Below are 26,263 nucleotides of genomic sequence, written 5' to 3' on the forward strand. Positions count from 1 at the left end.
CTAAATGGATTAATAATATTACCATGATATACTCTATGTAACTTTTCAACAATAATTAAATATCTCAAGGATGGCACCATCGCTTTCTCAAAAAAAAAAAGAAAAAAAAAACTCATGGTGTTATATTTTATAAAATTTGTTGAAAGTTGTAATAAAGTGATCTGTTCTCCTCTCCAAGCCTTGGTTCCCTTTCTCTTTTCTTTCTTTCGGTCTCTCCTTCGTCGCTCAGCACACTGGAATGCTGGAAGGAGGGAAGTTTGGTTTGTGCTTCAGGAGGGAACTGACGTTTACAGTTTGTCCACTTGTTCATTAGTTCCTCTCCAAAGTTTACGCAGAAGGAGAACAGCGAGGGTCATTACTGTCATCCGAAGCCCCTGGGGTCTATATAGCTGCCAACCGTGGAGCAGAGACAGCCAGAGATGGGGGAGAGGGAAGGAAAAAAGTGTTTATGGTACTCACTGTGTTTGTGTTAAAATCATCTTTTGCCAAGAGACAAAACATAAACATCGTTAGTCTTTCTCTCTTGGTTTTGGCTCGTGACGATGTTTCAATAGAGGCGAGGGCGACACTGCTCAGAGGCAGCTCATTCTCTCTTGGCTTCGCTCTACATCGAGTCTGGCGTAGGAGAGAAAAACGTTCCCTTTCTTCTCTCCCTCCTCGGGTATATCATGTGTTTTTGGTGAGTGTGATGCCTCCCACCAACTCTCCCTCTCTCACACAAACTCACTTTTGTTCTCGAGAGTCCGCCGTGGCTTTGACAGTTCTTCCGCTCCTCTTTTAACGATGTTGCTGCTCATCCTCCCCTTCCCACCCCCTGTCCCGTCCGACCCGTTTTCATTGAGCCTGACACAGTCCAGAGGAAAAGCACCATGGGATGCATCAAACACCGCTGTCATCTTCCAATATCCCCAAAGAACACAAAACAGCCTCTCGGCACTTCTCTCCCTTCCCCTCTTCTTCTTATCTCTAGAACTTCCCTCTCCAGCCACTTGAGGATTTCATTCCTCACTTTAAAAGAGATGAGGAGCAGAGGAGAAGGTAATTAGTTTAAAAAAAGACAAAAGTATAAAATGGCAGTTGGGATATCCCCCCATGAGACCAAAATGTGTGCAGAACAGAACTTTTTGTCCTCTTGTGTCCTCTCTCTATGCTTTTTCATTGTCTTCTTCCTCGACTCTTTCTTGACCTTCAGTTTAAGTCATAGAGCCGGAGGTTTGGTCTTTTTACATTCTGTTTCATTCCATCATCACAGGGGAGGGGTCGTCTTGTTGCCCTCCGTACCAGCTTCATTAAATTAAAATCATAATTAATTCATTGTCTCTCTTGCACATTCACCCCACTCCTCGGCTTTTTTCTTCTCTTCATCATCAGACGTAGGCTGACTCGCTGGACTGCGTGCGTCCCAGGTTGGGCGGCTGGGACAGATGTGCCATGTCCTTCTTTCTGATCTCGCAGATAGACTTCCTGCGGGCCTGGACGCCCCTGATGGCGGCCTTGATCTTGCGCCAGCCCAGATGGTTGAGCTCAGCCAGGTTGAGCACTACGCAGATGCCGCTCACCGCAAACATGAACACCAGGAAAACTGTTTTTTCCGTGGGGCGTGACACATAGCACTCCACCTCCTTCAGACACGGGTAGCGGTCGCACTCGAAGATCCCAGGCACACTAAAGCCGTAAAGGAAGTACTGGCCTGCCAAGAAGCCAATCTCCAGAGCGTTTCTGAACACCACCTGGATGATGTAAAAGCGGGAGATCCCTTCTTGCCTGCGGACCTTGGAGCTCTTCCCATGGGTGAGGCCCCGCGGGGCGTTGGGGATCTCCTTCACCTCCAGGCAATCAGGTTCTTCCTTGCCTCCTCCACCATCACCTCCATGTTGAACTAGAATTCCATTAATGTTGCGTAGCTTTCGCGCCCCGTCCCTTCCCCCGTAGTCCCTCTCCATAATAGGATAGAGAAAGGAGTAGCGCCGGTCTTTCTGCTTGGCTGACTGGTGGACGGAGTAGGTGATGAAGCAGAGGCTGGGCGTGCACACCAGTATGATCTGGAAAACCCAGTAGCGGATGTGTGAAATTGGGAAGGCCTTGTCGTAGCAGGCCTGGTTGCAGCCCGGCTGCAGAGTGTTACAGATGAACATGGTCTGCTCGTCTTCGTACACCGTCTCCCCAACGATTGCCACGATCAGAATACGGAAGATCACCACTACTGTTAGCAGGATCCTGGAGGAGAAAGAGAGAGATAAATGGGGTTAATGGCCAGCGATTTACTGTGAAAGGAAGGATGCGATGTCCTGAGATATCCTTCCCAGTAGAGATTCTACAGATGTGCTGAGTCTGAGAAGACGGAGTGAGAAAGCAGAAGACGAATAACAGAGGTAAGAGAGTCGGTAAAGGATGGTTGATAATATATAGGAGGAAGATTTTTAAAGTAGAATTCTGTATAATCAGCTCTGAAAAGAGTAAAAATGAAATAAAACGAAGTCATTCTAATGTAACTGTGGGGATTTGTTTGACTCGCAATTTTTAATATCAAATTCAACTTTGATGATTTTGACTTTGGAGGGACTGAGAGCCACAGGGTCCAAAACAGAGGAAGCTATTGTAGCGTATTAGCTGTGGTTCACCTAGAACTTTTACTGAACCTCTGTTGGAGTATAAACTGCTCCACAAAATGGTTTGCAGACACAGGAACTGGACTGTAGAGTGAAGAGTGAAAAAGAAGTGGAGGGAAATCGCACGTCTCCACTTGCCTTACGAATTGTGCATAAAAGGGCAAGAGAATTAGCAAGGAAATACCGGAGAAATCAGATAAAGGGTACAAAATATGAATGAATCAGAATCAAGGCTGAATGGAGGGATTTGAAATTGAAATCACAGCAGGGAGCTTCAGGAGGGACCTTGAACTCCTTAATGAGAAAAGAGAAGCGAGAGAGGCACCAAGGCAGAGGAAAGAGAAAAGAGCTGTAGCAGTGATGGAGAGGCACTGTTAAGTCACTTTTCCCCCTGATAAGAACCAGAGAAGAGGAGTGCTCCAAATCTCATCCATCAGCCACAGTAAACACTCCAGAAGAGGAACAGTTATGAGTGGAGCCTCGATGTGTCGTCCGTGCTCGTAACTCACAGCCTGTTATCTGTGATTCGAGGCGCGCTTTGTGTGCGCGTGTTTGTGTGTGTGTGTGTTTTGTGAGGGTGTTTACAGGTAAAAAGACGGGAAATGACACATCACGTCTAATTCTGGCGTCTTATGCATCATTAGGCCCAATTACCATGGCAACCTCAGATTGGACTCTCTTGAATTGGAGCAGTGATTATTTCTCCACACATCCAAGCACGCACACATATCTTTGAGTTGTTACCCATGTCGTAAAAAATGCGGGTACGCTCGTTGCTGTCGCTGGCCTAGCAACAGGTCATGCTGAGATAAAGCTTGTGTGCAGATTGCGTGTCATATCTGTGTCGTGTGTGGTGAGACAGAGAAATTGTTGTCGCTGAAATTAGCTTTTCTTCAATTCACTGTCTGCATGTGTGTGTGCGCATATTAATGTGTGTCTATCTGTACACTCAGTGTGTCTGCGTGCTTCATGTTGTTAGACACACACTGTTTCCTTTCTTGCTGACATCTCGCTCTTTGTTCTTTTTTACTTTATTCATCCCTCATTTATTTTTCAGATGTGAGACCAAGCAAGCACTTAAGATAGCAGGCTTTTTGCTTTCTGCAGCCTGTGCGAGCCTGGTGGCTGTCTCACACTGTAACCTGTGACTAAACAAAGTCTGGAACAAGGCTGCAGACTGCAGACAGGCCTGGACGTTGCTGTTAATCTGTTGATTGATTTCTGCCTTGCAGATGAGTCCCACAGATACGAGGGAGTTCAAACCGAGTCCTGCATACTGTAAGAACAGCTCTCACTAATTACCACCATTTGTATTAATGATAATGCCATCAATAACAGTGTGATAAATCGCTGTCATTACTTCATATGAACCCAGAGTACACACCATTACGGGAGCCCATCAAAACCTGACCTCATTACATTTATCATGGATTTATGGGTTTTTGTGCATACAAGTCAATAGATGTGACATATAAAAATGGCTTTGGAGGCTGTGCTGATGGGCAGGAGGAGCAGTTCATTCCTAGGAAAATGTCAGTGTGCATAACACAGAGCATTTAAATCTAAAGAGATAAAGCTTCACAACAAGCATACTGTAAGCGCCTTTAAGACTTTGATTGTAAACCGTAACTGCCCCACCAGTTTTACATGTTTGAAAAGGACCCCGAGTCATTTTTAAATTGAAGACACAAAGGCATTCTGCCATCTCAGGACCTCGTAACATTTCAGTAACATTTTCTACGCCGCTCAAGTGTCAATAAAGACAGTAGCGTTGCCAGCAAAAGACATTGTTGTGTATGTGTAAATACATACAAATCAGACCAGGAGGTGACACTTTAAATGCTGCCACTTGATCATAGCAATCATTTAAAGGGGCAGATTGACTCTAAAGTGAGATTTCTATAAAATACTATAGTGGCATGTTCTCGTAAACAGATGAAGGCCCTGTTCGTGATAACTAACTTTCTACATTCCATAGGTTTATGTGCCAGATGCCAAATATCCCAGGTACAAAGGACAGGCTGACATTTTTCATTGACGGCAAATAGCTACCATTATCTTAATAACATTCAAATTCAGATTAGCTGACACCTTGTTAGGTGTAAACAGCGCCATTGAGAGATGAGACATGGCTCTGGGTTTGACAGAGTCACCGACTGCTTATGCTCATGCAGGGCGATGCTTCTCTTCTTATGTTTCCCGAGAACCGCTCATTCAAACTGCCTCACACTCGACATGGCACTTCCTTGAGTACTCGGCAATACGCCCGCCAAGTGTGAAGTCAATTGGACGGATGAACAGTCGTCGGGAAAATCAAAGGACACACAAGCAGACAGAGATTCCTTCCATTTTAGATAGAGAAGTCCAACACTGTTACAGATTCTGAGTCAGAAAGGGAATATATTGCATACTCACATATCTGTTATTCAATTAGTGTATATCCCTTTTGCAGTGTGATCTAATAAAGCATTGTACACTGCAGTATTAGCTTATTTTGTGGTTTTGTGATGTTTGTTTATCATGTCTGGCTGGAGAAAGATTGTAATGGACAAACAAAACACAATTCTATGAGAACCTAAAAACTTGAAACCAATCAGTTTGACTCTCAGTCCCTTACTCTTCTTGTGAGAGTGAATACCAGTTATACAGGTTATAATTTCACCTCTGGCAGCAGCCTCAGTTGACAGCTTTCCATTTAAAGTCCCACCTTAACCTCTTAACTCCATTTCATCTGCAACTCTCCCTCAAGATAAGTCTGGATTTATTGGATAAAATCAATGAGAGACAGTGGCTGTCACTTCGATTTACCTCAGGCCGAACCGTTCATAGAAAGAATACTGTTTGTGTAGAGTCAGCATAGATTTATCAACTCAAACTGAATTATAACGTCTGTTCATCTGGACACCATTGTGACTGGGCAGTGGATCCGTTGGGAGGCCCGTGCCGCCGCACCTTAGACGTTGCCAGATAATCATTAGATGGCATTTGGCTGTGCGAAGGGTAATCTACCAATCGCACAGTGGCTTTACCAGTCTTGTGTGGCACAGATGTGGAGTCGAAGGGCAGAGTTAATCCTTTCCAGAGTCTGACGGCGTGCGGTTCACATGTATCCTCTCATCAAAACGGCAGGTCATCAGTGACGACCTCCGGAATGAAAAATATAATACTTATTGCCAATCCTCCCACCTGTGATCAGTCGGCATGTGGCTGGGGAGGGAAGGAGGCGGAGAGAAAAAAAAAAAAAGCTAAAAAAATGAAAATGCTTTTGCCCTTGTAGTGACTCCATTAAGAAGCTTAGCGAGCTGAGAATTCACAATACCAGAGTGAGATAGTAGTGCACTAAATGTGTGCACATGTGCACACAAATACACACACATATAAACATGTTCTGTGTGGCCACACACATGCACGCTCGCACACATATCCCTGCAACAAAACACCGTCCAGACAGCGAGTGAAGACTGTTTTAAACTGAGTGCTGAAAGACGATGTCAAATTGCTGTTGAAGATGAATTAGTTCCAGACAGGGATAAAAAGATTATAAAGTCACCAAAAAACCCAGTGTGGCTCGGACATCCTCTCCTTAAATTAAAAGAGAGACCTGCCAGTGCCGGGACAGAGTATGACGGATAGAGGGGGGGGTGGTAAGGAAAACCAGCAATGGAGGAAAATCTCATCATAGAGAATGAATTATATAATAGCTTCCACACGCAAACCCACTGCTGTAATCTGTGGCTGGGCCAAGGGAGGATTCTTGCATTAGGTTTTTTTTTTTTTTTGTTAATGCCATCGAATAGCTTTAGATTATCATACGCCACACAGCAACCCCCACCTGCTTTTTCTCTCCTCTCTAGAGTATCTTCAGTTCTTTTTTCTTTCTTTCATTTGAACTCCCAGTGCTCCTGCTCCAGTCCTTTTTTCCCTCTCTGTGACCCCTCCCTCTCTGGCAGGAATAATCTCCAGATTGCGTCTGTAGTTTTCTATGAAGAGCCTCGTTTCTCCGCAAACAGTCGGAGGAGGCGTTCAATGGAAAACACCATAATGCCTCCTTAACTGTCTCTGCACACTGGTGTGGAAATTCTGCACATTCACCAAATTGTGCAGAAGCATTAACATTATATTTGTGCTACTGTTGAATTGATTAGTTAAATCTTTTTTAATAGTGTTCAGTTTCTGTTAAAGTCAAGCAAACATTCCAAGAAAATTCCTGGTTGCAGCTTCTCAAACGTGCCTTAATGTCAATGTTAATTGAATACTCTGGTTACACAAAACAATTTTTGGGTTTTTTTTTTACCGTCCTCTCACACCTTTTAGATTAAGCATTTCATTTATTCATATGAAAAATAAAAGAAACTGATGCATGAACCAGTAATGAAAATGATCGTTTCAGCCCTACGCTGTATACATATGCTTCAAACACATGGCAGACATAATAGCACGTATCTTAGCACACTCACAGCCTCTGTTCCCAGCAGACAGTGTTTGTTGTTCCCTTTGACTAATATGTTGCCTGTGTTAACAGGCGGTGGTGATTATGCAAAAACGTTCTGCCAACACAACTCCAAAACGCCTCTTCTCCTCCAGCAATGCCGTGTCCCCAACCTGCCGTCATTCTTGGCGATTATGTGACGGTGGATGTCTTGCACTGAGGGGCGTTTTTGTGATATTCAAAGCTCTCATTACGGATGTGCAGTTGATTGTAATTGAATAGAATTCTAGCGTGTACAGCGACGTGAAAAACAATCATAGTTCCTGCATCTGACAGGAGAAATCTAATTCCTCCTGCCTCCTCCATATGCATGCACATACATGCACATGGGTGTAGATGCACACAATCACAGCAAATGCTGTTGCTGCCTCAGCGGTCTGCATTATTCAGTTTCCAGAGGAATTGAAATGCTATTCAGTGTGCAGCTCCCTTGATATTATTGAAGATCTCCCTTTATGTTTAATGTCAGTCTCTTTTAATGAAACCTTCAGCGCTGTTTATATGGCAATTGGAGAGGCTGAGCTGCATAAAAATAGCAGTAGGCGTGAGGTGCGAGTTGCCCATAGCTCAGTAAGTACAGCTGGAGTGGAGTTTTAGGGGTGAGGGATGCAAAGCATATGAAATATAAACAGCTGTTGCCATACTTTGGAGTATCGTGTCCACTGAAAAGTACACGATATGTTGCTCTTCATTGAGATGTTGGCAGAGATGGAGATAGCGACATAAAAAATATGAGAGTTGGAGAAAATAAAGCAGGAGATGGCACAAATGTAGGGAGCATACTGAGGAAGAGGCAAAGAACAGGAAATAATTGGCCAGGGATCGATAAGGAGAGCAAGGTTTTGGAGAGATTGCAAGATGTGGCAGCGGAGATAAAAAGAAGAGGGAGGAGGAAGAGACGGGTGGAGGAAGAGCGGCCGTGGTTCCTTTACCCAGAAACCCTACACAACCCCCTCTTTTCTTTCCTCTCATCTCTCCTCCCTCCCTCTCTCCCTTCAACCCCCCCCCCCAACTCAACTTCCCCTCTGCTAGTTACCACGGCAACAGGCGAGGGGCAGAAAACGAAGGGAGCGCGAGAAGTGTGCTGACTAGAAGCTAAGTCAACTACAGAACAGCATGTTTCCGCTGAGGAGGGAGCAGATTTGTTGCACCGGTTAGAGTGTGGCTTAGGTGCCTCAAAGAGCTTGACGCTTGTTTACTTCATGCAGAAGCCTGAAGAGGAGTTCACTGAAACAACACACTGTGCCAGCAAGGCAAACCAAATCAAGCCACTGTGTTGGAAGTCGCTTAGCCTCAGACGATAATTCGACGAGGAAAACCAGAGAACGTTGGCCCCGTTTTAGAGAAAGGAAGCTCAACCACTATTGTTATTCAAAAGCCACCAAGAAGAAAAGATGTTAAAAACAGGTTCTCAAAATGGGACACAGGAACCATTTAAATTATGGATACACAGTCTAAAATTGGCAAAATTTTGAATTCCAGTTTTTGCGCTGGAATCGTGAAGGATAATCGGTAATAAGAGCAGCTGTTAGCTCTCTCTCTGCAGGCTCGGGAGCCTGTTAGCTGATCTGGACTGTGATGTAAACAAGGCCGATGTTATGGCTCAACAGCTAATCTTTTTCAGAGCCTCACCTTTAGCCTCCATCAATACCTGGTCCCTCACTGTTAAGCTCTGCCTTTTCTCTCCCTCGCTCGCTCCCTCCCCCGCGTCTACTCTCCCGTACCTGCTCTGTTTCTACTATCAATTACATCTATAACCAGCGTCTACTCTTTATTTTACCCACCCCTTCCCGTTTCTTAGATATTCACCAATCAGCCTCCCATCTTCTGTTACACAACCTTTCATCTCCTCTCTCAGCCTGATAACCAGGCTGTATTGCCTTTTTACTTCATGTCAGAGGTATGGCTAATACTCTATCTCACTGTGGTTACACACCAGATGTAATTTAATGAAGTGAGCAGTTCATGATGTGATTGTGATGGCAAAGTGAGCCAGACGTGCTATGTGAAAACTTGCAGCAAATGCTAATGTAGCAATTTTTCCAGATTCCGTGTTTTCCTTTAAAATTTTTCCGACTGTGTTTTTTATCATCAGACAGACGGACAGACAGTCATGGATGGATAACATTATAACAATTCAATAAGGAAATAGTGTGTTTGTGTGTGTGACACTAAAACAGAACAGCATAGTTTCTTTCTGTTGCTTCAAACCCGCCTCCTGACTGGAGTTGAATCAACGAATCAACTTACTTGACGCTCAACTCATAGCTGGCATCTGGGAGACGGGCGCGTCGGCTACGTCTACCCATAACACCCCTCTCTGCGTAGGATACATGTATCTTCAGGTTCAGGTGGATTATTTTACACATGGCTTTCTTTAACTATAGGCTCCATTTAGTCACTTCTATCCTTCATTCATTAGTACATCAGTGCCTTCACTGACAAACATCACTCTGCTGATCGGATTAATTTGTCGTTCAAGTATGAGGGGTTCTTATAAAATACCCAAATACAAAAAAAAAACAGTCAGTGGTTCAGTCCATCTGAGTTTACTTCACGTTTATTCTGCCTCTCTTCTCCTTATCTCTTCTCTACCTCTATGTTTTGACTCTCTGTCTCTCTAGTGCGTCTTACAGTTGCCAGGTGGTAACCCAAATACAACATACCAGCAGCTCTGACAAATCTAATCCCGTCACATCAAATGTGGACGCATGCTTGTCATACTCTCTCTCTCTCTGTGTGTGTGTGTGTGTGTGTGTGTTCCATTGCCAGGGTTTATCAATAGCTCGTAGTTCATGGCGGGTCACCTGGCACCAGGCTGTATCCAACCTCACACAGGAGCCATCACACACGCACACACACATTCAGAAGGGATGTTCCGGTGCTTCAGGCCAGTGACAGAAGGAGTGAGGGGGCTGCACTCTCCCCTGCTGACAGACCTTTATCCTGCATGGCCACCCACCTCCCAACATGTACACACACACACGCGGACACTCACAATTACACTCAAATGCCAAGACAAAAATACACAGTGTGTCCTTGTGTTGCGCACATATAAACAGAGAGTGAATTCTCTAAGGACACCTCTCCGCGCACATGTGCACACACATATTTAATCACATGTGTGACGCACACTCTCTTCCAGCTGTTGCAGGGCGTCACAAAGCCGATTGTGTCTGACATTACCGGGTGTCAGCTCCATCCCCTCAGAAGATGAATTTCTATCATACCAACCAGTAATAATGGTTTTTACCATTGTCACTTTGATCTCAAAGCATGTGGCGTCAGAGTCTGTCCGGTTTAGCTTGGTCCAGTTCAAATAAATCACTGACAGTGCGCAACGGTGAGGCTGATTTGGATGAATATTCAATGAGCATTGTATGCAAAGCACCTAAAAACAAATAATCCCAGGAGGATAAATTGTGCATATGTAGAGTACAGTAGTTCATTTACTCTCTAGAGTGTCCTTTAATCTAGAATGATGAAACAACTTTTACTTTTGATACTTTAATAAAGCTGATAGCTGATAAGGCCCCTGTACTTTTACATCAGTAGAGATTTTAAATGCAGGACTTGTAATGGAGTATTTTTACATTGTGCTAAGTAAAGGATCTGTATACTTCCACCACTTGGAATGTGTCAGTATGTAAGGAGGAGTTTATTGACGATAGGTTAGTTATTGTGGGTGAGGAAAAAGATCCTTTAGAATTATTATTTGATTATTGGCCTTACAAAGAGCATGTTTCCTTACAAACCTGAATACTATAAGCACACACGAATACAGATATATCGGCCATCTATTCATCTTCTCCATGCAGAGCATTACATTGTAAGCACTGTATATTTCTGATGCAATTTTAAGGTGGGTTGTGACAGTACTCTATTTATTATGGTATAGTCTCTGTGTGTAATCCTGGGTCTGTATAAGCTGCTGAAATGGAAATCTAATAATAGCATTTTCTAATACTGTTCACTTATCTACCCAGCCCTTCTCTCTCTCTCTCTCTCTCACACACACACACACACACACACACACACACACACACACACACTGAGGTATTTAAGCGGCGTAATGATGAATGTGAACTGACTACCTCTGGCTCTGGAGATAAACTGATGAAGATCATAGCTCTGCTGAGGCAGACAATAAGTCAAGTTTTTAACAATATGTCACACATGCATGTGCACATGAACACACACACATGCAAATGTTCAGTTGGGTGGTTTTACAAATGACTAAAATGAAATTAAGTGGACCCATTAATTTTTTTTTCTATCAGTCTGAATAATGAGTATAAAAAGATATTTTTTATTTGTAGTTTTAAAATACTCATAATGAACAGATAGCTCGTGAGAGAGGTTGTGTGTATTCCATTTTCCTGCAAGTGCACTGCTGCATAAGTGCACTGTATGCAAGGCTCTCCATGACGATAACAACTGTGGCAGTTACCTTGGCAACAGATTAGATGATCAAGTAAGACGGAAATAGGAGCACAGGCTTTAAAAATAGACTTTCTAAAATCTACTCTGAGTGATCAGTCAGAACAGATCAATGGCAGGAATGAAAAGACGTGACATGAGTGGTCACCATGGCAACCCATGTGGAGCATTGGTTTTTGGGTAGGCTGTAAGGTTGTGATGGAGGGGTGAGGCATGAGCAGGAGAAAGAGCAGCAGGAGAGAGGAAGAGAGCGAATGCGTGGGCGGGAAAGGAGGGAGGGAGGGAGAGAGGGAGGGGGGGTCAATGGAGGGAACTACAGAAAGCAAGAGAGAGAGAGAAATGATGGGTTTAATCCGGATTAAAACGGTGGGTTTTTGGACAATCCCGAGTTAGGGCCGTCGCGTCCGTGCCAGATCCCCACCCACCGCGACTCTCCCGTGCCAAACCCCAACCCAAATCAGCCGCTCTGGCACATGCAGGGAGCCTCCATGACACACAAGCAGACAGCACATGGCTGTGCAGGGAACATCCCAAACACAATCAATCAACAAAAAATACGCTTATACCTAATTTTATACAGCGATTCTGATCTGGTTCTAATGAAAATAAGAATGACTAAAAAAGAAACACTTTACTTTTGCATCAACACATGTCTCTTATCCAGAGTGGGCAGTTGTGGAATGGCTTTAGGATTGGTCGAAACATTCTAGTGGCCGTGGATGATTGGATGTTCAGTGGTGGTCCTCTGAGGTGCATCTCACGTGTATCTAATGTGTTTTACTGGTCTGATTGGATAGAGTACATGAATGTGTATGATGAAATGGCATTACTGTGAGATTACTGCAAGCAGTGACCCAAAACATGAATTCAAGAGTACACCAGGTACTACTCCTGAGTCCTGACCTGCTGTAGCTGTTTTAAAATTAGTCAACATCTAAAGCATCATTCAGCATAGATGAAAATAACCGTTTCCCATTGCCTGGTTTTCATGGAGTTGTACTGTAGGCGTCAAATTTCCAGTTTTCACTAACCACTTCAGAAATGCCAAAACCTATAATAACATTTCACAAATTACTGTGTTTTCCATTTACTATCAGATTTTACTTACTCTTTTCTGAACATGTTGATATATCACAATAAGTTATCCTCATTTTAAAGTAACATAAGTTGCTGTCCTGATACTAAATTAAGTTAACTTCAGGTAAAAAAGAAAAATGGACATTTTTATTTAAATATTTATCAGTAAGGTGCTGATAATGATATTTATCAATCATCACCAGAAAATTCAGCAAGCTATGATGGTTTAAATTTTTTCATAGACCTGCTGCCTCCATAGACATACAGTACATGCATCAGGAGGCCCTCACTTCCCCTCACCAGTATGGCGGCCAAGTTGACCCATCACTCTAACAAACAGCAGAGGACAATGCTGATATGTATCCCTGATGTGACACTGCTGTCTGTTGGGAGAGCTCTCCAGTAAACTGTGTGAGCCTTGCTGCTGTCATTCTACAGGTTGTGAAGGCTAAATTTATCTGTTTCACATTCCAGCGCTGTCTACCAAGAAGCTTTTTCTTTCTTTTTAATTGGCTAGGAGAGTGGTGTGAATGAAGCATATTGCCAAAAGTCATATCCCTGCAGCTTGACTTCACTGCTTAATTGAAGAATCTGCAAATGGGATTGTGTGTGTGCGTGTGTGTGTGTGTGGGCGCGTGCACGGTGAGGTGTGAATGCATAGTCACCCTAGCTGTTTGCTCATATGCAAAGACGTCGACTGTGACAGCTCTGGTGGCATGCGTGTGTATGTGTTAGGGAGTGTGTCTTGTGTATGTTTCTGCCCCTGAGTAATGAGTAAATTTAACAGCCACGGTGCCAGTTCACTTGCGCACATGTTAATATATTTGGATGACCATCTGGTTATGAGTGCATGTGTGTTTGCGTGTGTGTGTGCTCACGTGCGAGGGGAGCAGTGACTCAGATGTCTACTTATTGAATATTGGTCCTAGTGGAGATGGCGTGTGTTTTAGCAAGGTGTTAGGTGTTTGACTGCATGCACACTCGTGATTTTTTATTTATGTTGAGTCAATCACACTGTGCAGAAGCTGATACTGCTCCTGAGGAACAGTTGTTACGAACACATGCTCACACATGTTCAAAGAGATGAGCCTACTGCGGCCTTGGCGACTCTTACACTCTCAGCTTGTTCATTAAAGACCCCAGTGAAGTGTGAAGATGCAGCCAGTGATGGGAGTTAGGGCGGGTGGGGATGAGGGGAATAAATCAATAGCAGAAGAGCATCCTTTTGATGTTCAAAATGTGACATTGAGTGAGATAAAGTGAGGAGGCAGAGTAAAAAAGAGTGAGAGATGTATGGAGGAGTGGTTTCATGAGAACATCAGCAGACAAACATAATGATCAATCACACAAAAACGAGAATGTCATTTTTAAAATCCCTACACAGAAATGCTGGTAGTCATGCGTATAAAAAGCAGATTTTATAAATAAGGCAATGATCTCACAGTCACGAGCTCACACAAATAGACCCAACTGAGAACACTTCAAGAGCTGCAGCATCGCTTTGTACCAAAGATTAAAGCTGCTTTTCGGTTTAATTTTAGCCCTCATATTTTAGTTTTCTTCATGTGACTGCATGAGGCAAATATTTCATGCCAATGAGCATGGCCAGTTTGGCATGAGTCTGAATGGCATTTCTTTACCATTAAACCAGTCTCACTGTGTGTTTTGTTAACATTATCTCTATTTAGTCAGTTCCACTCTTTTAAAGATCACCTGAGGGTCGACACGAGGGTCGGTTTAGTCGTCATTCTCAGCCAGTGAAAACAGTACAATGTGTCCTGTGGCTCTGTGAGCAGCTTTCGAAAGTTGGAAAGAAAAAGCTCATCTTGGGCTCCAGGCTAATGCAACCACCCAGTTGCATTGTGGGAAATGTAGGATCCAGTGAGTCCCCAAACTTTGAGAAAGTGCAATGCTAACCCAGAGAAGTCTCCATTTATGTTATGTAATTACACTGTACAATAAACTGCCGTATCATAATTATTGTTATGGCTCTGTGTACCCTCTTGGTTGCTTACCATTATTTTAGGATGATAGTTGTGACTGGAACAGTAACAGGGGTAAGAGTCAAATGTGAAAACCAAGAGTGATTAAAGAAGATTTATCCAAAGAAGAACAGCAGCGTGATTACACTACCTTGTTAAAAACTCATGCTTGCATTCCTCAGTATCAAATTACCTGCCTTATCAGGCCTTATTAGGACTACTACTAAAGCTACAACTAATACTCCATTAACATATCCATATATGCACTGGTGTAATGTAACATCCAACAACCAACATATTTACTGAGACTTATTTGTCGACCCTGCGTGCAAATCACGTCAAGGTATGAAAACCATCTTGCAGAAATGGAAAACTTGTCTGAGATAAATAATTAATCACATCATCATGTGGTTAATGCAGATGAGAACAGGCACTGCTTTCCATATTACTGTGATCAAGTCTTGACACTGTGACATCACATCTTGGCGGGTGATCCTCAATCCTTGGATGTCAGATCTGACCACAGGTCCTTGAATGCACCAGTGAGGAAGAGTTTTCAAACTGGATCCTGCTTTCAATTCCATTTCCATGCCACAGAAATGTAAAAAAAAAATAAAGCCAACATGGATTATTAATCCATCACTGTCACCATCAATCCATCTAAAAAAAGCTTTAAGTGTAAGTGCAAGTTGATTTTCAATGCGCTATGCCCAAAATAGCTGAAACTAATGGCTTCCTGGAGGGTTACCAACAGTTATCAGTTTAAAAAGCTACAGACAAATATGTGCTCACAGTACCACTTGCGTAAGATGAAGGCCACCAATCATTTCAACCACAATTTCATTTTTTGTTGCAATCAAAATTCCAAGGCTTCTCAGCAGATGCTTTAAATTCTAAACATACTTCATAAATGATCAGACGACTGAATGACTGGCTCAGGTGGCTGCTTCTGCAGGGCTGCTCTCCTGTGTTTGCGCGCGTGACGTGATGTCCGGGTTAAACTAACCCTCCGGTATCATTCTAACACTGACCTGCTCTGTCCTCCAGTGAGGTGCTGACACTAAACCTACGTATAAGCCTTACTGAGTCACCCTGCCAGAGACAGTTTCTCCCTGATGCCCTGCAAGGTGAAATCTGTCTCAACTCTGACCACTTCGCCTGCTCTAATCTCTCTATCTTTATCCATGCAGCCCTCCCTCCCTCCCCCTCTCTCACTCTCTTCATTATCTGATTGAAGTGTGGTGACGTCTCACCTGAGTTTCTTCATCCTCCTGTGTTTCCCCCAATGTGTAGATGTTAAAACTGATGTGATACTGGCTTTAACACACTGCTTAATGGTGAAGATGAAAGTTTGTCATCTAACAAACACACACATAGGGGCTCTATCGATTAATCCATCAGCTTGAAGAAACCATGTCAACCCCGACCTTAGAATATGTGGACTGTGAGGATCAAGAGAGGGAGAATAAGCAGCTAAGAACAAGAGAGGGGATGCGGGGAAGTGGATATGAGGAGTAAGTGAAAAGAAATGAGAACACAAGCTGCATAATTATGTGCAATTGCTCGCCTCCTTCTCCCCCAGCTACATCTCTGCATCTCCGACAGTCCCTGTGGAGGCTTGTTGTAGCACGCCAGTCATGAAAGGCTGCAAGCAGCTACAGAGCAGCTCTTTCCTGCTTTTGGGGCTCATTTCCACGATGTTTGTACCTCTAGTAGCACGGCAGAAGATCAGTACTGCCACGGATGCTGGTGCACGCTGCAGGAGCATCTTCAACAACAAACCTATCTTTGACGTTATGATTATTTCACTAACTGCTGTTCAGAAATTGAGATTTTATCTGCAGGCGGCAGCTGTATATTTGTTCTAACAGTCTGAGATTTGCCTGAGGAAATCATATGCATCTACCTCCCACCAGGAATTCATACTGTCCCTATGGAACATGTGAGGTCATTTTAATAACCAGTTTCTTATGGTTGCATGGAGATGACACTGACATTACAGCCGACAGCATCCCGGGGGTCATTACATATGGATGGAGGCGTGAAAACAGAGACAGGGGAGGGACACAGTGAATAGATGTCGGAGGTCTGTAAGTGTCTCTTTTTAAAAAGCTCTCAGGAGAATCTGCCGCAAGTGAGGCGATATCACAGCCTCCTTCTCACGTTCTTCTTCTGCAATCCAGCACGCATTTGCTCGATAAGCCTCATTCTGTACAAACAAAATCAGCCATCACCTCCGTCGGGGCTGTGAGCGCTCCACAGGGATTTGCTAAATAAAAGCGCGATGATCTAAAGGTCGTGTGACGACAGAGCGGTAACCTGTCAACAAGCGCAAGCCGGCTGAGTCGCATGCACACGCTGCTCGCTAATAAATATTGGTTTTGGCTTGGTGTGTGCATTTGTGATGTGCTGAAAGAGTGTGTGTGACACACACATATACACGCACACATTATTTTCTAGATGGATGAGCTGAAGGCTCCTGAGTGACAACACTCATTTGACTCAGGGGAACCATGTTGAGGAGTCATGCTGAGCGAGCTGCTCTATATCAAGACTGAGGTGTAGAGCTGCAAAAGGAACAGTCTTGATCACCTCCTGTAGAGTATGCATGTGCAGAGGCATGCTGAGATACAAGCAAACCTTCAACGGCTCATTTTCTTCAGAAGACAAAGTGCTTACTGGATCATGTAACAGCAGCTGAAACCTCTTTTCCGACAGTGCAACTAGAGAGGTGCATCTGACAAACAATCCAACTATCATACTCACTCTATGCAGCGATTGGCCAGGTGCAAAGAGCCACAAAAATAGACAGAGCCCATACATCTTCCATCATATTTTTTTTTCTTCTACAGGCAGAGACCAAAAGCTTTGGGGGAAAAAAAAAGATTTGGAATTATAGAAGAGAAATTGGCTTTTAGCCCCAATTTTAAATGTGGCCCTTTGGAACAATGAGAGAGAAAACAATGTTCAGACTTCGTCCTAGTCCAAATGAAGCATACTGAGGCCTTTGTATATATCTGATTGGCCCAACTTAAGACGTACATTTTGTGTGTGGAAAAGAAAGGAATGTAATCATATTCGATTACCGTTGGTTCTGGTAAAACTTGGCTCCTACATTACAGGTCATCAGTAACTATAATGTTGCTTTGCTAATAATTGTCTTAAAGTCAGTTTTTCTGCCACAGAGGAAATAAATCCCTGATGAGTGAAAAACAATTAAAAATCATCTCTTTATGTAATTATCTGCGAAGAAGCCAAAAGTCAATGGTGTTGTCATGCAGAGGAGTTCAAAGTCTGAAAAATGCCTGAAACAGCCAGAGAAAAACTGTCTGATCACACTGAGAGCTTGACAAGAGAGTGTGTAACTGACAACAACGCAAATGTTGGACTTGTTCTGCTTGTAACCTTTCCCTTCTCTTCTTTCTTCTCCTTTGACTTTTTCCAAATGCCGGTTCTGCCGGAAAAGGGGGGCATCTTATACTTAGTCACCTTATATCCGGTCCACACAGTATTTAAGGAGGCGTGGAGAATAATAATTATCACTTTGTACGTAGTAACACTGATTGTGAAGAGTCACCTTATCTTTTATCTGTCCTCTCGGTGTTTAACCATGGCTCTCTTATGGAAATGGGTATACATATTTGGTCTGCTAATTACTGTCATGGTTTATTTTAACAGGCAAAAAAGTCAATGAGATACTTACAGCTTTAATCACTCACTTAGCATTCCAGTCGCTGCAACCCACAACTCCATTTGTATTGCAAATGGACAGGGCTAAAGACTGTTTCATTTAGTGCCCTGTCTTCTATCAAGCTCCACTTCCTATTCCATTATTGGAGATCAATGTCATGGTGGTGGGAGGGTGGACATGCATGTCCAGCAGTCCCACTTTGACCAATGGCAGCTCACAGGTGGGACTGTGGCCTATGGGAGCAGGACCATAGAGACAGCATGAGCAATGTGTTGACAGTTGTTAGGTAGAGAGTGCTTCATTACAGTTACTCCTCATAGGCTGTGTGTACCAACAGGCACTGGGGTCCCACAGTCCATCAGATGGTCCCGGGAAAGCCGATTTGCACCTGCCCCACTGCCCCTAATGGTAGGAATTAATCACAGGTAGCAGGTGAATACACAAACACACGCTCACAGGCAGGACCCAAACCTGCCCAAGCACATGTGATTTGCCCACAGAGTACACTGAAGCTCACGTTTTACACACAGAGTATTTATGGGCACACGCACACAAACCCTGACCGTAGAAGGGAATCTCTGGAGCCATTTGTAATCTTACACAAACAACGAGTGTTAGATTCCCCCTAATGTGTGTGTGACTCATGCATGACGAATTGACTGCAGGCTGTTGTCACGGTGGGCTCATGAGAACACACGCTGGCATCGCCGCAGGGACAGCAACCTGTCCAACGCTTACCTCCGACAGGATGGCACCTGCGCTGACCAATGAGATGCATGAAACCACAGCAGAGGGACCAACAGACTTTAGGATTGAGGGAGTATTAGCATGCGTTTATAAAAATTCATGTCAGCAGTGATGTCCCAGATTAGATGGTTTTGAGCTGCAGAAAAGCCAGATGCAGGGAAGGCACTTTACTGTGGGAACGTACAGGCTGTCACACAGAAACTAAAGCTAAAAATGGTTGACTGACTCTGTTCAAATTAAATTTCCCACAAAAATAATTCTCTGAGTAGAGTTAGTAAGACTTTCACAAGGAAATAACACTTTTTAAATGATTGTTATATATATGATTGTTGTGCGTTGACAAGAAGGCACGGTGGTGGTTTGAGCTGAATGCTAATGGTTCACTATTGTAGTTAAGCTTGTTAACATTTGCTAATTAGCACTAACCACAAACCAGCTGAGGCTTACAATCATTGTTTTTGCAGGTATTTGTTCATAAACCAATGTACTGAACAAATCAGATGGCAAGTTAAGGGATCAGCGTTAATACAACTCATCCTTCGAGAGTCGTGAACATCTGCTCCAAAATTCATTACAATCCATCGGATAGTTATTGAGACATTTGAAAATGACTCAAAAACACAAACGTCAACCTCACCTGGCACTGGAGGAAAAGTTAGGGGATGATTAGAGTCAGTAGGCTTCATCCACTGGAGATGTTCCTCTGGGTATTGTGAATGTCTGTCAGACCAACCGTCCGATTCTGCCATACCTGGGCAGGGCCGTGCCGCTAGCGTTGCTAAAAATACCATTAAAATTGAACATCAGCAGCTAATGCAGCTAATGCAATCGCTACATCCTTCAGCAATTCGGCCTGAGTTTAAGCTGCTCGATGCACCCTGCTGAAGGATCGCTGAGGTTGAGCAAACCACTGAGCAGCTTCCTATTAGCTGAAGAGATACTGTTGGTAGACTTCTGATCTCTGAACTTCCTGCACACGAAAAAACTGTTTGATATTATTAAAAAATGTACAACCTCCGTTTTCTCAAGAACATAGTGCACACAATTCTATAGTTTCCAGATTTTTGGAAACATTTCCAAACCTGTAATTGACAGGTTTAAAAGAAACGGTGTGTGCATTATAAAACTGCTGTATATTAAGTGGATCTGGAAATGGAAACCAAATGTATTGAGGTTAAACAAATCTAAGTGACATTGCACAGGGCTGCTAGAAGTCCTCTATATAAATTTAGATATTTTGAAAAAGTTTTTTGGCCGGCCCCTCCCGTCAACTGAACGTTTCAACTGTCTGGACAACAGATATAATCTGCGTAAAGATGATCTGAGGCTTTTTGCCGCCGGGTGTCCTGGTTGCCCCGCTTAGGTCGTGACATGCAGCACCATCTCGTGACGAGACAGTCCCCTTGGCTTCCTACCAATGCCCTGCAGACTGAGGCCATGTGTCTGCTCGCTTGTCTGTGAATAAGTGCTCCTCGCTGCCTTCGCCTTCACTTGGTCTTTTTGCTCTTTCTCTGTCATCTGCTTCCTGTCTGTCACATCTCACACTCTGACTGTCGATTCCGCTCGTCTCCTCTCTACTTTGCTGTCAAACTCTTTTGCTTTTTTTCCCGTCCCTTTTCCTCGATTGCCTCGCAGATTTCATTTGCTCTTTAGTGCTTTTCCTCCTTAACAACCCTCTCTTTCTGTGCCTTCTCTTTCTCGCTCTCTCTGAGACCCTGCAGCCAGTATGACTAGCCGGGCTGATGAGCGACGTTGCTCTTACAGTGTCACTTGAATGAGGGGAAGCAAACGCTGACCAATCATTCATCATAGCATCAGAGGAAACAACTCTAACTAACCATTCAACCAGCAGACTGCTCTCAGAACGAGACTCAAAATCACTTCAGTTTCATAACTCGACACAACAAAAGTCACACTCAGAGCTTTGTCAGAAGACGTTCTGCCAAAAAATAATTTCTCCACATCATTTATTTCATGAACTGGCTGACATTTATTCGCTCAATACTTCAAGAGCACCACAAGCCAGAGTGAGTCAGGAGCTTCAAGGGATCGGTTTCAACTGCTAATTCAGACAGTCTCTAATGAACCCATGCTGATAATGAACCCATGCTAGCCTGTGGTTTTCAAAGATGTCCCAAGAAAACTCCAAACTCAGGAATATGTCCTTCACTAGATGTAAAATCATGTCCAATACCATCCACAGCGCTGATGTGCCTCTGTGGCCAAAACACTCATCAATAATTGCTCATTCTGCGGCCGACGAGAAGGGGTTATTCCCACTAAAATACAGGACAGAATGATGCATAAATCATAACTGCCGTGACCTTGCACTAGTCACCGTTTTATTTTTTTTTTAGGTTGTGAAATGACTTCATACTTGATAGAGAGAGAAAGAAAGATAAGAGAGAAGGAGGAGGAAAGAGTGGGAAAGCTCAAATGAGGCACGCTTGTGCAACGTGATGACTCCTGAAGTGGACTTGACATAAAAGCGGGCGGAAAAGAGTAGGAGAGTGAGGACACCACCACTGAGAGGTACAGTAAAACTGTGAATGAAGGCACTTCTAAGGTGAGACGCCCTCACACTGCTCTGGATCCTCGGATGTCCAAAGCCTCTGTGCAGGCTACTACCCCCCAGCCCCCAACCCCCCCCCCCAACCCATGTCACTCAGAGGGATTAAAGAGGCAAATCCTCCATCTCCCTGCCATCAGCCACACTGGACCAGGAATCACTGACTGGAAGCAGGGAGGGATTTATTTTCTGCATGCCCCTTTTGCCTTGGTAAACTTCAAATACACTATGTATGGGCATACAGTCAAAACACGCACTGATGAAAACTCATGCACACATGATGGAAGTGAGCAAGAATGGGTTGTTGCTGTTTTTTTTTTTTTTTTACATCATTTCAGTTCAAACTCCTGAACTTCACCCATCAAAGCATCATTCTGAAGACCACAACCACACTCCACACCAACTCACCTTCCGATCATAGTAGAGTGCTGCTGCACGGCGGCCTCCAGGAGGCGCTCTAGGATGGTCCATTCTCCCATGGCTGGAGTTAGGAGGCATCCACTGGGCACAAGAAATCAGGTGGGGGCTTCCCAGTCAACACCAGTGCTGGTGTTAAAGTCCTTTTTTTTCTGACTCTTGAAGTCCACTTGTTGGGTTGAGATGAGGTAGGGAGTGGCCTCAGGTGGCTTGTGTGTGGCTTGAGTCAAAAAGTTGCAGCTCTGATCTGCCTTTCTTCTTTTTTTAGGTGCTGTCCCCAAACACACACGCGCACACACGCACGCACAAACACACACACACCCTGACCTGCACCTGAGATTACTGAACTGAAGCTTGTCTATGTGCTAGCCGCACAGCCACTCGCCCTCATGCGCGTCTGTGCGCGTAACTCTCCGTCCATGCAGCCGCTCAGGTGAGCGCGTCCTGCCGCTCTCCTCCTTGTCTCCCCTCCTCTGGGCGCACCTGATCCTGTTTACCTCCTGAACAGCTGGCCTGTCATATGCTCTCACACCGGCACACACTCACACCTGGCCCAACGCGCAGAGACACCAGCGCTCATCTGCTTCTACTCAGGTTGGAGGAGCAGCCGCAGTTGGTGCAAACAGACATCACTCACGCGCTAGCACTCTGCCCTCACACCCTGCTTCTTTGACAGCATCTTGTAGTAACTCTGGGCGGGCTCAGGTCCAGACACTCGCGTGAGCCTGAGTGACCGGGGATCTGTGTCTCCGCTCGTTCTCCGCTCCTCCATCCTATTCTGCCCTTTTTCCCCTCCCTCTGTCTCTCTTCCAGCTACAACTCGGGTGGATCCCCCCCCCCCTCCTCTCTGTTGCTCCACTCCTTCTCTCCTGGTTTGGTTCAAGCGGAGCTGCACTGAAGCATCGCACTCCTCCTCCTCCTCCCGCTCCCTCTGCTCGAAAACCAAGCAAGAGTTGCTGGTTTCTCCAGCCCTCCTCGTCCTCACTGCCTCTCTCTCTCTCCCTCTCTGCGTTCCTCTCAGCGTGGTTTACGCGAGGCTGCTCTCCTTTCTTCTCTTCCCTTCATCTTGTTTTTCCTTCCCTCCTGGTTTCTCTCTCTCTCTCTTTCTCTGCGCGCGCCCTCCACCTGCCTCTGTCTCTCTTTGAGCCAGTAGGCAGCCAGACCGAGCGTGTGTCTAGAGGATTAGAGAGAGGAATCATCTCTCTGCTCCACCCCCCTCTCACTCCCTCTCACTCACTCTCCATCACTGTGTTTATCCCCCTCCTCCTCCTCTTCATCTCTTACTGCTCCACCACCAACACCACACAAACCCTTTTCCACTCTTGTCTCTCGCAGCACATTGCTCACCATTTTGTCTTCATTCTGTGCTTCTGTCATCTTCTGTCATTTTGTCCTGATGATCTCTGCTGTTTACACACACACACACACACACACATCCAGAGACATGCGAGGCAGTGCCGTGCACAGGCTGTGCATTGCGTGTGTGTGTGTGAGAGAGAGAGACAGAGAGAGAGATGGAAATGGAATTAGCGACAGTCATTAAGACGTAGAGTAATTTGCTCAGAGGATGTGGTCTCTCTCTCTCTCTCTCTCTCACACACACACACACACACACTCGACCAGCCATTACAAGGTATCACTGATGGCAAGATTATATTCGCTATCAATTCACCTGTTGATTACTTTTGCATTATTTAATTAATTAGAAGTGTATGAAATATGAGACCATAGTGAATGTGCGCCATGTTGGACTGCACAGCTGCCACTGAGGCCATGTCAGTCAGGAAGTTTTAAAATACATTTGAGGGTTCGAAACCACCTAGGGAGGAGTTTACAGGGGGACTTTTGGACTCTTCAGTATTCAGGCTACGGCACTGATAAACGCCAACGATATTCAGCCTCCAGCGATATTAAAAGCAGAAAATCAGGAAATACTCTGGAGCAGCTGGAACAAGGCACGTTTGATATTTTTGCTTCATAACTGATGAAGCAGCTATAATCAATACTTTATCAATGGATTCTAATCAGGCGGCTCTTCAGGCAGTACATCTGCCTAGCACCAAACAGCATACAGACAAAGTTAGCGGCGAGCTGCCAAACATAGTGGAGCATTTGGCAGCTAAAGAGTTAGATATTAGGTTGGTGGAGACCAAAAAGCTGAAAGGCTGTTGTATATTGGACTAATGCAGCAATCAGGCAATGCTGACATGGCAATGAACAGGATAACAGCACTTTTTCAGATAAACACCCTAAATGAGCTACTTCTGTCGTTGTTTCACTTGCCAATCAGCTGATTGGCAAGTGAAACCAGAAACAAACAGTGTGGAAATATGCAGAATAAAATTAGAATTGATTGCATTAGCGTCAGTGTTGGTTAATTTGTTAGCACGGCCTTTGTTCTTTTCACCAAGAGGGAAAATAATTGTTGATGTCAAAAATTCCCGTTATCGCTGTCTCAGAATTAGAAGTTGGAGGCTCACAAATGGTTTTTCCCACTCAGTGGGGGGTACATAAACACCACTCCAAATGTCTGCTGGATGGGTAAATAGGCAGCTGTTTGCTGATGAGGTCACTTCAATAACGTCAGATAATAAAATGCAAATATGTTTACCTTTTTTTTTTTAACCACCCTCAACTGGCTAAAAAGTTATATAAAATGGGTATATGCTAATCATTTCAGCACTATTTTTATGTTGGGATTTGACCTTTACAGTGGAACTTGCTGGTATGTTTGTCACCTCGGCGTCCATGTGCCTGTAGTATTGCCCAAATACTACATTTGAGGGCGCCACAGTGAAGAGGTGAGACAGGCGGGGGGGGGGGACACAAACGTCTGTCACTTTGCAGCAAACAAGCTTGGGATCACATGACAATATTCACTCACCCTCACATACACACAGCAGCATCTCCACGCAGCAGCTGAGTGTTTTCAGTGGCTTCCTCCGTCACCCCCCGGCCGCCCAGACCAGAGGAGTAGTAATCTATTCTTAAGGAGGTAATGAGTGACTGCACACATGCGTAATCCCTCCTACCCCATGCCAAGACAATCTGGCAGCACCGTGTCCCACACGTGAAGGGAGTGAGGCGAAAGGGAGAATAAAGGAAAAAAGAAAAACACAAACAACTCGGCTGCAGTCTGCTGCTGTCTGGCATGAGATAACTCCCTCACCTCCAAGTATCCTTGTAAGGTGACTGATAGCTCTTTCCTTCAGTTATAAAGACTATCTTCTCCTCTTGAGCACCCTTAAAATACATTTTTTTCTATAATTCCAGAATGTTTCTAACATTTGTCATTTTTATCCATGCTGGTGGTCCTATTTACAGCAGCGACGGTCGGTCCATCCACCTCTTTGGTCCAGACTGAAATATATCAACTACTGGGTGGATTGGCATGAGATTGAGTTCATGGTCACCAGAGGATGAATCCCACTGACTTTGGTAATCACCTGCCACTTCCTCTAGCGCCACCATGAGGTTGACATTTCTTGTTATGGGTAAGATGTGTATACTATTTGATGGATTATCATGAAATTTGGAGGACATTTAGAGTACCACTCAAAATGAACTGTAATAACGTCTGTGATCCCCTGACTTTTTATTTGGTGCCATCATCAGGTCAACATTTAAATTCATCCAGCAGGACCAAATATCTGTCTTCAGCCTTTAGTGCTAATTAACGAATGTTAGCAGGCTAAACTGAAATGGTAAACATGAATCCTGCTAAACATCAGTGTGTTAGCATCGTCACTGTTAGCTTTGTCCAGCCTCAGAGAGCTGCTAGCATGGCTGTAGCGTTATCTTAATGCACAGACCAGGGTTGTGCACAGATAACAAAGTGAATCCTGAAAACCCAGCTTCATCAGTAAACCACAAGGGTACATTACTAAGGCTGGGAGACTTCCAGTGAGTCTGAACCAACTCTGAGCAGCATGGCGACTGCTGTAAAGGACTCATATTAGCTTCACCTACAGCACAGACTGTCGTGCCAGTCGAAAAGCAATGAATGAGGTTCCTTGGGGAGAAACTGTGACTTTCTGGGTGTGCGGGTTAATTCATCAGCAGGTAGTTGGCATTAAAATGTTGATAAGTCGCTGCAATGGGAGGTGGCCCAGGGTCCACGGCGCATTTTATCTTAGGAGGGGCCGGGGGGTCAACTCATCTAAGCAGCAGCTAGGTGGGTGGGGGGCTTCTGCGGCCTCTGAAGGTAAAAGATTACTTTTCACACTGATTAACGGATAAGAG

The 26,263-nt window shown here is 44.4% G+C and overlaps 1 protein-coding gene across 1 annotated transcript; it reads right to left on the reverse strand.

Annotated features, from left to right (window-relative positions):
• Nucleotides 1-1,367: 1,367 nt before the first annotated feature.
• On the reverse strand, nucleotides 1,368-22,083 carry LOC121609606 (gap junction delta-2 protein). Its single transcript, XM_041941280.1, has 2 exons — nucleotides 22,013-22,083; nucleotides 1,368-2,217 (listed from the first exon to the last, which is right to left on the reverse strand). Exons 1-2 carry the CDS (start codon nucleotides 22,081-22,083, stop codon nucleotides 1,368-1,370), a joined length of 921 nt encoding a protein of 306 aa, XP_041797214.1.
• Between the last annotated feature and the right edge of the window lie 4,180 nt (nucleotides 22,084-26,263).

The sequence above is a fragment of the Chelmon rostratus genome, chromosome 7 (genome assembly GCF_017976325.1).
Source record: "Chelmon rostratus isolate fCheRos1 chromosome 7, fCheRos1.pri, whole genome shotgun sequence".
Classification (NCBI taxonomy): domain Eukaryota; kingdom Metazoa; phylum Chordata; class Actinopteri; order Chaetodontiformes; family Chaetodontidae; genus Chelmon; species Chelmon rostratus.

Bases quoted from the DNA above. Each gene is read 5' to 3' on its own strand.
- LOC121609606 (XM_041941280.1), bottom strand. From the start codon at position 22,083: ATGGGAGAATGGACCATCCTAGAGCGCCTCCTGGAGGCCGCCGTGCAG. The intron at 2,218-22,012 runs GTGAGTTGGTGT...TTTCTCCTCCAG, and splicing joins CACTCTACTATGATCGGAAG to GATCCTGCTAACAGTAGTGG.